General features: G+C 38.9%; 1 protein-coding gene across 1 annotated transcript; it reads left to right on the top strand.

Moving 5' to 3' along the window:
• The first annotated feature begins 5,015 nt into the window (after positions 1–5,015).
• On the top strand, positions 5,016–5,432 carry LOC121760848 (zinc finger protein SHOOT GRAVITROPISM 5-like). The gene has a single exon (XM_042156450.1). It carries the CDS (start codon positions 5,016–5,018, stop codon positions 5,430–5,432), a length of 417 nt encoding a protein of 138 aa, XP_042012384.1.
• The last annotated feature ends 9,515 nt before the right edge of the window (positions 5,433–14,947 follow it).

Genomic DNA, 14,947 nt, shown 5'->3' with positions numbered 1-14,947 from the left:
TTATTTTATATACACTAATAGAATATATATGTAATGGGTAGTGATCAAGATATAACTAATTTTAAGTGTATAACTAGAGAACAAATCTCAGCCACACATCTTAATGGAACAAATATTATTTATTTTAATAATATAAAATAGGCCAAGGGTATTTTTGGAAATTACATTATGAAATTCATTAGCTCATACGCGATTCGTTTTCTTCCAGATTGAGATTGTTGATGTTCTGCTCCAGAACAGAAAAAACGAGCTACTGAGATCGTTCTTTTTTATCTTCTCCGCGGCGCCGAAGTGGAGGCGTTTCACGGCGGTGATCACGCTTTGGAGCCATTATTCTGTAGCCAATAAGGGAGGAATTAAATGAGCAAGGAATGAAAATGGATAGAAATTTTGCTGCGATGCAATGGAGGAGAAGATGAACTAGTTCATGATGTCCCACCAATCGCGTCACATTGACGATGCTGCGGCAGAGATTTGATACTTATTATAAACTAGAGATTTGATTTGATACTAATAGAAAACTAATTACAAACTCGCTCCTATGTGTTTTTTTGCTTCGGGCTTTGGCTGTGTTAAACTAAATACTTATAGGTTTATCTATTAAATTTTCATTATCTTCTTGGCTATTGTTATTGATTTGATGGTATAACTGAAAATAGATTACGATATTGTTGTATTAGGCTGCTGTAAAATTAAAAAATCAATATGTGAAATAATACACAAAATTTTGATGATTTTACTTCACTGTTGTTAACAAAACACATCACTATTAGCATGATTTTACTTCACTCTTGTTAACAAAACACATCACTTTTACTGTGATTTTACTTCACTCTTGTTTACAAAACACATCACTCTTATTCTGATTTTACTTCATTCTTGTTCACAAAACACATCACTCTTATTCTGATTTCACTTCACTCTTGTTCACAAAACACATCACTCTTATTCTGATTTTACTTCACTCTTATTCTGATTTTACTTCACTCTTGTTCACAAAACACATCACTCTTATTCTGATTTTACTTCACTCTTATTCTGATTTTACTTCACTCTTGTTCACAAAACACATCACTCTTATTCTGATTTTACTTCACTCTTGTTCACAAAACGCATCACTCTTACTCTGATTTTACTTCACTCTTGTTCACAAAAGACATCACTCTTATTTTGATTTTACTGTTCACAAAAGAGTGAAGTAAAATCACATTCACAAGTACCCTTCCTTATTCATTCTGCAAATTACTTGCTTTTTACAGAGAGGATGATCAACCAAAGATTTGAGCCTCAAAACATTATACAAGCAATATAAGCACTGCCAAACTTCACATTTTATCAATTCATCAACACAACTTAGCCACGTATGAGATAATCCCCTTCTTTCTGAAGCATTTACAGTACAGTACAACATCCTCGGTGGCCTTCTTCCTGATGGCGGCGGCGGAGAGGTCCTGGTGGCAGTACTCGGGGACGCAGTCGGGGAAGTTGAGGCGGGCGGTGGGGCCGCGGAGGAGGAGACGGCGGTGTCGTATGCGCGGGCGGTGGCGACGTGGGAGGAGTAGGAGCCCAGCCAGATTCTGGAGCGCTTGTTGGGCTCCCTGATCTCCGCCACCCATTTCCCCCCACTTGCGCATCTGAATCCCGCGGTATGGCTTCTTCTCCGCCGCCTGCTTCCGCTTGCTCAGATTCTCGGAGCTCAACGAAGAATTCGTTCTCAAACGAATTGAATTTGTGAATTTGCCAATGACATTATTTTGGCTGCAATGACAATTATACCCCCGCCTTGTTATTGTGGAGTAAATTTGTGATTGAGGGAATTAATTTCTCCTTAAATTAGAAAATTACATGTATTAATACTAGCCCTTGATTTTCTTGATCTTGTGGCTATGATTTGTTCTCTAGTTATATGGTTAAGAGGTGTTTGTCATAGATCATGACCCTATATGTAATATTACATATTATATGAAATATATATATAATATATATAGTATTAAATTAATATATTATACTAATAGAATATAGGATATATATATATTAATAGAATTATACATATTATATGAAATATAATATATATTATATTATATAATATATTAAATTAATGGAATATATATATAATATTATGTTTAAATATAATTCGGTTTTTCGGTGTTTTTTTCGCCCGAACCAAACAAAGCCGAAAAATCGAAAATTTTGCATTTTTAAAATCGGACTGAAAAACCGAATCAAATTTCAAAATTTCGATTTGATTTGATTCGGATATTCAATTTTCGATTTTTTTCTCACCTCTAGTATTAGTAGTGGAGTATTTAAGCTTGATTTGTTTAGTTGACGAGCTAATTAAATAACATATACACCTAATAATCAACCTTTGAATAGCTTGAGAGCGGCATGGATCATTTACCATCATACGTTTTTGATATTTTGGCATGAGGCACCATGCGCGCACGAGCACGATGAGCACAAATGATTGGCGGTGGAATCGTAGGAGGTGGCAGAGCGGGAGGAGACGAAGGGAAAGGAGAAATCATTGTAGTGGAGTTTCATAGGAGTAATAATTATTACTCCACCGATTTATGATACAATAGCGCCACCAAAATCTTCTGAATTGAGGTTCACTTTCGTTCTTCGTTGTCATTCATTATCAATGATAAGTAATGCATTACATCTATCTTTTGACTATGGATTTCGTTCCCTAAATCCACCGTTAGACTGAATGCTAACTTTCACATAATCATTTATAGTGGAAAACATTTAAAATGGATTCCAACGAAGATAATATGCAGGTGAAATTTATTGACAAACTGGCGGCAGCGGCGCATGTCAAAGATTTGATGATGTTATATCAACTTTATTTTTAAGCCCAAGTCTTCCACTTGCCAAAATGTGGCCTTTCTGTGTTCAATAAAAGTTAATATCCTTTCATTATTTCTACTCTCTCTTTATTTTAAGGGCAACAGGTTAGGCCCGCCACACAAAATCAAATTGTCCTTACAAAAATTAAACTTACCCCAACTTGTTTTAGACACAAATTACATAATTATTCCATCACTTACATACATACATATATGTATTACCAAGAATTCGAATCAAAGACCTAACTAAGAAGAGATTCTGGTTCCTCAGTTTCATCAGCAATTTAATAAACTTTGAAGGAGTCAATTGTCAATGAATGCATTTTGTTTATCAATTTGTACGTCTATAATTTTGAAATACCGCAATATCTCATTACATGTTGTTTCAAAAGTATCTTTGGTGGTTATTAAAAATATTGATATGTAGAACCAGTATTTTTCATAACATTCATCTTCTTCTCAATTTTTTATCTTCCATATTTTCTCCAACCCTCTTACAAATTATGAATCCATATGGCGCCGATGATATATAGAGTGCGATCAACTTTGTAAAGTGGTTCAATTAGTCACGCCATCCGTTGTTCGTAGAAATTTGCCTACCCTACTGCACGGTCCGGTTTTGATTCCATTTTTACAGAACCCATGAAACACCGGTTCTGGTCCAGTTCGATTCGGTTCTAGAACACCTCTAGCTAATTCTCTAGCCAAGAGGAACAATACCTCTCAACATTTGCTATACAAGTTGCTTGCTTATGCCTGTTGCTTACGCGATGTGTCACATTGTGCTACAATATACAGATGAATTCAAATTTCAAACTGTTTTTATTCCTCTATTTATATGCACCACATGATAAAAACCACCAAATCCAATACTCTCGTCGTTTCTCCATGGATCGGTTGAACACATTCTTGACTAATGACTACTACTAGTAGTTGAATTTCAAGCAACGAACACACACTTAAACCCAGACATTTACAACTTACAATAAAGTATAATATACAGTCCAAGATCCCTTTATTCATAGAAGATGCAAGAATTACATGATTGCTGGTCCCCAGTCCTCTTCTCTGCATCGGAAAATGGACTCAATACTGTAACTAAATTTAGCCCTTTTTTTAGCAAACACTTTACAAAATTTCACCTCTTCAAAGTTCTCATGCAATTGATTTATTTTAACCATATTTATTTTATTATAATTTTCCTCTGTCCACCAATTAAAGTTCCACTTCAACTTGGTGCAGATTTAAAGAAATGTGAATGAAAATTGGTTGAAAAAGTTAAGTGGAATGTGGATCATACTTTATATATTTATTTTATAATAAAATGTAAATGTAATGAGCTAATGGAAAGTGTACTCCCTTACTAAAATGGAAAAAGTAAATATGAACATAAAAAATGACAAATGTGGAGGGAGTATTATTTAAACCATTATCTTTTATCGATTTTCATTCTAATCTTAAACTGTAACATAAAATTATAAATTTTGTAATTTTTTGCTATCTAATGGTCAAAATCGAAATTAATAACGACGACTACAAAACCACATCGACATTATTCTAATTAAACATCAAAACCAAATGTCGTTGTTTTGTCCAAAATAAACTTTATTTTGTTTTCACATCATACTTGATCATATCGTCATATTAATTAGTTTCGATTTTCACCATTATGGAACCATTGCAAAAATTGAAAAGTTATAACTTTATATTCGAGTTTCAAAAGTTATGAGATTAAATAGATCGTCAACAAAAAAATGTGATTTAAATGACAGTCATCTCTATATATTTTTATTTTTTAGGTTCTTAGATCGTTTAGTCACTCTCACGTTTCAATATTAATCAATAAGTACGTGTTTGCGTCACTATTCATCACTACTTTACATGTGTGCGCCAACTTAACACCGCATTTTCTAGGGAAGAATTAAATCGTCGTGGAACAATTACGAATTTATGATCTTCACAATTTGTCATTAAACTTTGAAAAATGAAAACGATTTAGAATTTGACCAGACTTCGTGATTTATACTCAATTAATTCACCCTTATATATATATATATATAGGATGTATATATACATCATACATCGCCCTCATTTCCCAATAACCAACCAACCCCACAATATATAAATATAGCTCACATTCATTGGCTCTCTATATAGCTACTAATGGAAGGAAGTCATCAAGAGATGCAGCTCTTCTCCTGCGCCGCCGCATCTCCTCTGTCGGCGGAGAGGCTATCAAAGCCGGCCGATCACGATCCGCCGCTGGACCTCCAGCTGTCCATAAGCCTGAGCACGCCGGAGCGCGCGGCGATGAGGAAGATGAGGGCTCCACCGAGCTGCGTGGAGGCTCTCCGGTGGCAGGCGGCGGAGCAGATTCGGCTGGCGACGACGGAGAAGGCGTACGCGGAGCGCGTGAGGGAGCTGACGCGGAGGGAGATGGAGATGGCGCAGTCGGAGTTCGCACGCGCGCGCGCCATGTGGGAGAGAGCGCGCGAGGAGGTGCAGAGAGCCGAGAGGATCAAGGAGAGGTTGGATTCCATCTCCGCCACGTGTCACTCCTGCGGGAGCCAACAACGTTAGACCTTAAAATTCTGCTGACCACTGTCTTTTTTTTCTTGTTCTCTAAATTAGGTTTGATTTATTAGTTTCATCTTTGAATATGTTTTAGCTAGACATAAATTTTTGCAGCGCCATGTATCATGATGAAAGAGATACTATCAGTTTTTCATGTGCAAAAATATAAATAATTGAGTTGAGCTTCTCTTGTATAGTTGTATGGTGTCAAAGTTCCATGATTGAAGTTGTACAAGATTTTTTTGTATACTTCCTACATATTTGTGGTTCATGATCACTTCATGTCTTCATCTACCCATTTTGAGATGGTAAATTCTATGCTTTCATGAGCAAATGTTTGCCAATTTTTTGTTAGTCTTGCAATTTTGAAAATAAGTCAGAAAAATCAAGAAGTATTGATTTGTTTTCAATTATCCCAAAGCCAAAAATATTTGGTGAAATTATTTGATATGTAAGTCGAGGAATCATAGTGGATGTCACCGGCAGTGAGTTAAACGATGTTATCTATTCTTTGAAAAAATGATGTCGTTTCATTGAAAATCATCAATAATATGTTGCACATAAACGACCTGATTTGTTCGTTGTGTGATAATTGAGAACAAATCAAAATTTCATTTTCTTTTTAATGCAATTAACTCTGTATTATACTCCTACTACTATAGAATGAAATAATCTTGGAGTTTATTACAAGTTCCTACACATTTTTCTTCAGTTAAGATAACTATGTGACGACCTAAATAATTTCTTGAATGATAGTATACAGATGTTTCCATTTCTGAGTTTGGCTTAATTTTTGGTTTTACCATATTTTTCAAACTTAAAACACAATTAACACATGTATAATTAGTAAACCAAATCATGATGAATTAATGGACCTGATCAAGTGGTGAATGTTGATATCTTTGAATTAGACGTACAAACGTAATTAAAGTAAAAATCTAGCTAATTAAAGTAAAAAAATCTAGTTCTGGTTTCATCATTAATCTCATTCCTACATTAAGAATTTATGGTCAAAATCAAATTATCAGTTTTCAATCTTGTCCTGGACACAGCATTATGGAGGCAGCCCTTGTCTGCCCACGATGATCATAGTAATGCAAGTAGACAAGTTAGTCATAGAATGTGAGCCAAGTTTCAAAAGTATACCTATGAGTCATGTGGGACAATTTTTGAGATTGTAAATAATCTTATTCATCAACAGGCAAAATATAGTTCATTGTCTTAATTTTGGATGAGTTCAAAAAACCCTTGAAGTTAAAATCCGGCAACGAAATTTAAATTAGCTCGCCAGATTCTTGCCTGAACTATACGAGGCCGAATGACCGAAACTGATGGAGAGAAACACATAAACCCTGATTTCTAGAATTCAAAATTAATTAATATCAAAATTGATTGTAAAACAATGAATCTAACTATGCTTTTGATACCCTAGTAACTCAAAAAGAAATAAAACGAAAACAAAAAAAATTTAAATAAATGCGGAAAAATAAGTCCAAAAACTATTTCAACCTTAAGACGATGTTCTCGATAGGCTAAAAGTAACATTTTCGATAAAATTCGAGATTTTATTCATTAAACAATAAGCAAGTAGAGTTGAATATGGTTAGATTGAATAATGAAAATGTGATGAATGACAATTAGAGAAACGGTGATGGTCAAGGTGAGAACCCTGCAGAGATTGGAAAAGGCAAATGAATCAGAACAAAAAGGAGACAAATAATACATGATAGCTGTATAAATTTTGTATTCTAACTGTTAAACTTTAGTAAAAATTATCCCAAGAAACCAAATACCCACTACCAATGTCTGGGATCCAACGCAAAATATATAAACATTTCTGGATAAGATTATTTCTAGTAACATCAACAGCATCCCATTTGACATGTTTCAAAGATATTAGGTCGAAAATGTGAAAGTAAAAAGAGATCGACTTCTTGATCCATATTTTTGTATATAATATTGAAGTCGTGGTGTCCCTTGATTTATGCATGACTGTGAGGATAGAGAGTTGCAATAGCAACCAAAATTTAGATGGAAAGCAACACACTTCACACTCAATTTGAAAAGATGTAGGACAAGGGCTCTTTGTAGGATCATCAACACAGTAATTATGACAAATCCTTAGCATTTTGTCCTATCAAATTGTCAGGATATGTGTAACACACAGTGGGTTTTACATAATCCAAACAACTTATATCCATAGCTTTAATCGATATAACTGTTGAGTTAATAATAGAGTATCATCATATATATATATAAATTCCATTATTGAAACTCGAGGTATTGTTCAAGTAAATTGTATAATAAATGCGACAAACATTTCCATGTTGGGGGGATCACATGCATATACATTGCTATGCCATTAATTTTGATTTTTGAGCATAATAATGGGTTATTTTGAATAAGAATATTAAGAAAAATTAAAGAGGTTGATTTTGGAATTGTAGAACAGAGATTAGAGTCGGTAAAGAGGAATTCTTATTCACTGATTCATATTCAATGATACATTTTGCACTATAATATAGGCTAACAACTAATTCTATAAGGAAAATCTAAATTACATTAATTACAAAGATATCATATCTCCTATGATTTGGCAAGAGATAATTATGCACATCTTCCTCCGGATATACGTGATTTCCTTCCAACATTTCCCCTCAAGTTAAGTAACGGGATTGCCGATATTTAACTTGCACAATACATTTTGAAAAGACTTCGAGTTCACGGCCATTGTTAGGATATCAGTCAACTGGTCTTTGGACTTGACATATGGCATTTCAACTATCTTTGCTTCAATATTATCTTTTATGAAGTGTCTATCAACCTCCACATGTTTGGTTCGATCATGTTGAACTGGATTCTCGGAGATACTGATCGCAGCCTTGTTGTCGCAGAATAACTTGCATGCTTGAGATGAGTAAAGATCCAACTCCTTCCTTAGTCTCCTTAGCCATAGTAGCTCGGTCAATTCACTCTTAATCCCTCGAAATTCAGCCTCTGCACTAGAGAGTGCTACCACCTTCTATTTCTTACTTCTCCATGTCACAAGGTTACCTCCAACGAATGTGAAGTATCCTGTAGTCGATTTCCTATCATTTGGGTTCCCAGCCCAGTCAGCATCGGTAAATCCATGTATCTGCAAGTGCCCATGCTTCTCAAACAAAAGGCCATGTTCGGCCGTCCCCTTCAATTATCGAACAATTCGGAAAGCTGCCTCCCAGTGCTCTTCTTGAGGCACATGTGTAAACTGACTCACAACTCCCACAGCATAGGCAATATCTGGTCTCGTATGTGAAAGATAGATTAGTTTTCCCAATAACCTCTGGTATTTTCCTCTGTCAGCTGGCTTCGCTTCTTCTTTCATATGTAGTCCGTGGTTTTAAATCATCGGAGTGTTTGCCGGTTTGCAATCTAGCATCCCGACTTCGGCCAATAAGTCCAGTACATACTTCATTTGGTTGATGAATATCCCCTTTCTTGATCTTAGTACATCTATTCCCAAGAAGTACTTAAGAAGTCTCAAATCCTTCATTTCAAACTCATTGAACAAGTTCTTTCTGAGCTCAGTCATCTCTTCTTTATCATCCCCAGTAATGATCATGTCATCCACACATATGATCAAGCACGTGATCTTACCATCTCTCTTCTTGATAAACAGCGTGTGGTCAGAATTGCTCTGCTTATATCCATACTTCTTCATCACTTCTGTGAATCTTCCAAACCACGCTCTTGGAGATTGTTTTAGCCCATACAATGTCTTCTGCAGCCTGCACATTTCTCCATGTTGAAACCCGTTTGTGAACCCAAGTGGTGGTTCCATGAAGACTGGTTTCGGTAATTCCCCATGTAGGAAGGCATTCGTCTCGTCAAATTGATGAATTGGCCAGTCCTTGTTGGCAGCAATTGAGAACAACACTCTCACAGTGCTAATTTTCGCCACGAGGGAGAAAGTTTCCGCATAATCTACACCATAAGTCTGGGTGTACCCTTTAGCCACAAGTCTGGCTTTATACCTCTTTATCGTGCCATCTGGTCTCCGTTTTATCGTAAACACCCATCTACATCCGACAGCTCTCGCTCATTCGGGCAGTTTCCCTTTCACCCATGTGTTGTTTCTCATTAGTATTTTTATCTCAGTGAGCATGGCTTCTCTCCAGTGTTTGTGCTTCATAGCTTCCTCTGCTGACTGCGGAATCTCCTCTTCTTCATATAGTGCGGCTTCAAAAGCCCGCGCCATTTTTGTCAAGTTTGCCTGTACAAAGTTCGCCACTCCATACCGGCTTTTCTTTCCAATCTTCTCGGAGGAATATCTCTTCGGCGGAATCCCCCTTGTACTCCGGGGAGGAAGAACATACCTCCCTGTATCACTGTTAACTGTGTTCTCCTCTTCTAGTATCTCTGTACTAATAGAGTCAGCGGAAACTGTATTGGAACTTGGTTCATGAATTACCTCGGATATCGTCGGAGAAGGATCAGGGGGCGGATGAGATGACTCTGGTGGCGAGACCTGCTCGGCGGTAGTGACCATTGTTGGCTCTGTTAGATACTCAATCGAAAAATTTGGAAGTGGCACAACTCAACTTAGGTAGTCCGCAGAATTACCTGGATCACTCTCCCCCTGACTACTAAGGTGGGTGTGGTAAAAGAACTCGGTTTCCAAGAAGTTACAGTTTATGGTGGTGGTAATTTTCTTGGTGTTGGGGTCAAAATATCGGTAGCCCTTTTGGTTCACTCCATACCCGAGGAAGACACATTTAATCACATATGGAGACAATTTGGTTCTTTCGTGTTTGGGAATGTGGACATAGATGGTGCGCCTAAAGATTTTGGGTTGAAGGTTTAGGTATTGGGGAATTTTGGACAGTGTAGATAGGATATCAAGAGGGGTTTTCTGGTTAAGAATTTTAGTGGGGAGTCGGTTCATGAGGTAGACGGATGTAGCTATGGCTTCTGGCCAAAAATGTTTAGGGACTTTGGACTCGATCATTAAGACCCGGGTGATTTCTAGGATGGTTCTATTTTTTCTTTTGGCTACCCCATTTTGTTCAAGTGTATAAGCACAATATGTCTGGTGGATCATTCCTTTTTCTTGGCAAAATTGGGCCATATAGCTATTGACAAATTCCCTCCCATTATCAGATCGAAGAGTTTTGATGGTGGTATTGAATTGGGTTTGGACCATTCTAAAGAACAAGACAAATTTATCCACAACTTCAGACTTATGCCTCATAAAATAAATCCAAGTCATTCTAGTGCAATCATCAACAAAAATCACAAAGTATCGAAAACCTCCCCCACCAACAAAAAATTGTGTGGTAAAAAATGGGATTTAGGCTAAAAACTAGGGTTTGGTATATAACCAAACCCGTTACCTCCATCCGCGCCGCCACCCCCTTCCGACTTATCCTCCCGCCGTCTTTGTGCGTCCGGTGAAATTGTCAGCCCCCCGCACGTTGCCGCCGCCGGGCTGAGCCTCCGAGTTCACCGTCGGCTCCTGTCCACCATTCCTCCCATGATTTTCGGTACCGATTTGTCTCGGCATTCCTTTCTCGTTCACTTCGACGGCCAATATCGCCTGAGATTGGGGCGTTCTCGCCTTCTGCCTTTCTTCCCACCACTCCGGGTACCCCAACCTCTTGAAGCAAGTCTCATATGTGTGCTTCTGCTTGTCACAATGTGAGGACCAAAGTTTGGACGTGTCTTGCCGGTTCCCCGGTCGGCCGGTAGCTACGGGGCGCGGCGGTCCGTTTCGTGGTGATGGGCGTTGGCTCTGGGCAGCAAACTCGCTCCCAATTCCCCCAGATGATGTATCTCTGGCATGACTGCCGACGGCTTCGGTGGGAGGAGGTGACGCCGGTGGCATGATATTACGTTGAGCCGCCTCCGTCTTCACCCATATGTAGGCCGATTTGACTGATGGGTAGGGATCTTCCTTGAGGATCTCTCATTTGATTGAATCATACTCCCGATTCAGTCCGATCAGAAATTTGAACAGCCTTTTCTCGTTCGAATGTGTCCTGTACTGGTTGACTCCCTTATCGCAGCGAGTAACGGGCTGCTTTTGACAACGGTCGATGTTAATCCACAGCCCGTTGATTATTCGGTAATAAGTTTCTAAGCCCAGATCCCCCTATCTAATTGTAATTGCTTTCTCTTACAGGTCGTAGATGAGATACTTGTCCGCCTTGCTCTCAAACGTCACAGCGAGGCTATCCCATAGTGCTTTTGATGTCAGGTGGTGGGCGAAGTCGGCAATAATCTCATTCTCACTGTTATCGACGATCCACGAAAACACCACCAAATCATCTTCTTCCCAATCGTCATAACCCCTGCTCTCGGGTTCTGGGGGTTCGTTTCTTATATGTGAATAGGCACCTCGGCCTCCGATCTTGACTTTCATAAGTCTCGACCACAATGGGTAGTTCTTCCCATTAAGCTTGAATGTCACGATGACATTCTTGTTGTTCTTCAGTTTGACCGGCTGTTCTGGGTCGTTCTTGATGTCTTCTGTATCTGACATATTTCTGTTGTTGTAGGGTTAGGTATTTTCTGGTTTGGTTTAGGCTGGAAAGGTTGAGATTGGTATGCTCCGACTATGATGAAAATTTTCTGAGCTAAAAAACTTCCTGCTCTGATATCATTGAACAGATATTAGTGTCGGTAAAGAGGAATTCTTATTCAGTGATTCATATTCATGATACATATTGCATTATAATAAAGGCTAAGAACTAATTCTATAAGGAAAACCTAAATTACATTAATTACAAAATATCATATCTCCCGTGATTTGGCAAGAGATAATTATGCACATCTTCCTCGGGATATACGTGATTTCCTTCCAACAGGAATGATTGATTAATATTGGAACCATTTGTTAGGCCATCCACAACGCTGTTCCTATACCGTTCCTATACCGTTCCTTAAACCACTATTTGAGGGCCCCACTGTACTTTTTTACTCCATTCCTTAACTAAGGAACAGAACCTGCAACCCTTCGTTCCTTAACCGTTCCTTAATCGTTCCTTAAATTACTATTCATTCAATTTCATTTTTTTTTATTTCCAACCCAATTCAATTTAAATAAACACACTTTAATAAAAAACAAACACACTTTATTAAAAAACACACAACATTAAAAAAAATTCAACTTAAACTTAAAAAAAATAAAAAAAGCACACAATTAAAATCCTAAAAACATAAAAAACACAAAATAAAAAACACACAATTAAACGTGGGAAAATAAAAAAACTACTCCGCCGGCGAATCATCCTCCGGAGGCGGTCGAGGTTGAGGGGGAGTCGGAAGGCCAAGTTGTGATGCCATATACACAATTCCGTTCCACCAGGCCGTGAATTGGGCGTACGAGAAGCGGGAAGTGTCCGCCATTGTGGCGGTCATGTACGCCACCATAAGTGTGTCCGAGCCTCCCCGCGAGCCCGATCCCGAGGCCGACTGGCTTGATTCGCCTCGGCCCTTCCTCGCTCTAGCCGTCTTCGCCGCCTTCATCCCTTGCGGCCGACGGCGCCCACGGCTGGATCCCCCGTATTCGTCGGGCGTTGGATCCCCCGTACCCCCAAACACCTGCGGTGTACCCTCGCTGGCCTCACCGGTGTCACCAGACGAGTAGTGGCCACTCGCCGTGTGCTTCGTGCGCTTTGAGGTTGAGCCCGAGCTCGAGCGGACACCACCGGCCCACCTTTCCTCGTCCTTGACGAGCTGCCAAATATCAACATATTTGAACTGTAGACCGGTGTCCTGGTAGAAGACGCGCAAAGCCGCCCTCAGAATGTCGGCGCCCGAAGCTCCGCTTTGGTAGTTCGCCGCTTCGGCCGAGTAGATGCCGCAAAATTTTTTGACCTGTGCGTCGACTCGGCCAAAGTGAGCACGGAGCATTGTATATTTGCGCTTCCGGGCCCCTTTCGGCTTAGTCTGGTGGTAGACATCACAGACCTTTTCCCAGAAGCACTTGGCGGCTTGTTGGTTCCCGACGATGGGATCGTACGAGACGGTGAGCCAGGCGGTGTACACCGCCTTAGTTTATTCGTTGTTGTACGGATGCCGGCCCAGATCCTCCAGTTCCTCCTCCTCCTCCTCCTCGGGTGCCTCAGACGCAGCCTTAGAGCTTCCACCGCCTCGGCTTCCTCCCTGGGTGGGTTCTACGGGGATATCCTCCCGAATCTGGGACAAACCCTGAGAAAGCCGCGAGCCGGGTGGTCGAGCGTAGGCATCCACATCGAAAGTGGGTGGTTGGTACCCACCCGGCGTCGCCGACCCCTGGGTGCCCGGCGTCGACGACCTGGAACCACCTAGTGTGTTGTACATGGTCTCCCAATCGCCGAACGCGTTGAGATCCCACCCACCGGAGCCGCCACCGTCGTAGTTCCCGTCGCCGGACATTTTGTGAAGGAGATTGAAATAGAAAATTGGAGAGGAATTGATGTTGGTTTAGGAAGAGTAGATGTGTAGTTGTGTGTGAAATGTAATAAATTAGGTGTATTTATAGAATAAGAAAATAAAAATAAAAATAAAAAAAATTAAAAAAAAGTTAAAAAAACGGTAATATGTCCGTTTTAAAAAAAATTTATAAAAATATATTTTTTTTAAAAATAATTAATTATTGCGTCATCGCTGACGTGTCCCACTCGCGGGCAGGCGAGTGGGAAGCACGCACGAAGTGGGGAGCGCCACGTCGCCCGAGCGCGTGGCGGCACAAGCCGTGCCGCGTTCCGTGCCGTCGGCACGCGGAACGGAATGGGAACGGAATGGGAGCGGAACGGTGCGCCGCAACGCGTTCCGCAGCGAAACCGTTCCGGCGGAACGGCACGCGGAATGCCGGCGGCACGCGTTGCGGGTGCCCTTATAAAGGAACCGTTAGCTATTTTGAATAATATTGGAAAATTTGTTATAAAGGAACATGACATCATCACTTTTTTTGAAGGTGGGCAAGTTTTCGTTTTTTTTAGGACTCAGTCACACTAGCAAAATGAATATGAGGATAACACCATGGCTAGAACAGGTAATGAGAGAGGTGATTTGGATATGCTTTATTACTAGAAACCAAAAAGTTCAGAAAAAACATAGGCCATATTTGGTTGGCGGGAAAGTAAAGTTGGTAAGGAAAATGATTCCTGGGAAAATGAATCCCGGGAATATGATTCCTAATAACTTTACTAAACTAAAAATATACTTATCATTTTAAAGTTCAAGATTTTAAAGTTTATATTTGATTTAAACACTAAACTAAAAATATACTTATCATTTTTTATTTATAAAAAATAATAATACATATTATTTAATAAATTATTAATTATAAATGATAATAATTATATTATTTTATTTATTATTACGATGGATAGTTTAAATGTGGATTATACATCACAATATATAATAATATAATAATAAATAAGATTATTATTATTATTATTATTATTATTATTATTATTATTATTATTATATTTACTAAATTTTTTATTGAATAAATTTTATAATTTAAAATTTTACTACAATTTTATTGTTAATTC

The sequence above is a fragment of the Salvia splendens genome, chromosome 13 (genome assembly GCF_004379255.2).
Source record: "Salvia splendens isolate huo1 chromosome 13, SspV2, whole genome shotgun sequence".
NCBI classification, from domain to species: Eukaryota; Viridiplantae; Streptophyta; class Magnoliopsida; order Lamiales; family Lamiaceae; genus Salvia; species Salvia splendens.
The sequence above is the reverse complement of the archived record's forward strand: the minus strand, read 5'-3'. Positions and strand labels throughout refer to the sequence as shown.

Bases quoted from the DNA above. Each gene is read 5' to 3' on its own strand.
- LOC121760848 (XM_042156450.1), top strand. From the start codon at position 5,016: ATGGAAGGAAGTCATCAAGAGATGCAGCTCTTCTCCTGCGCCGCCGCA.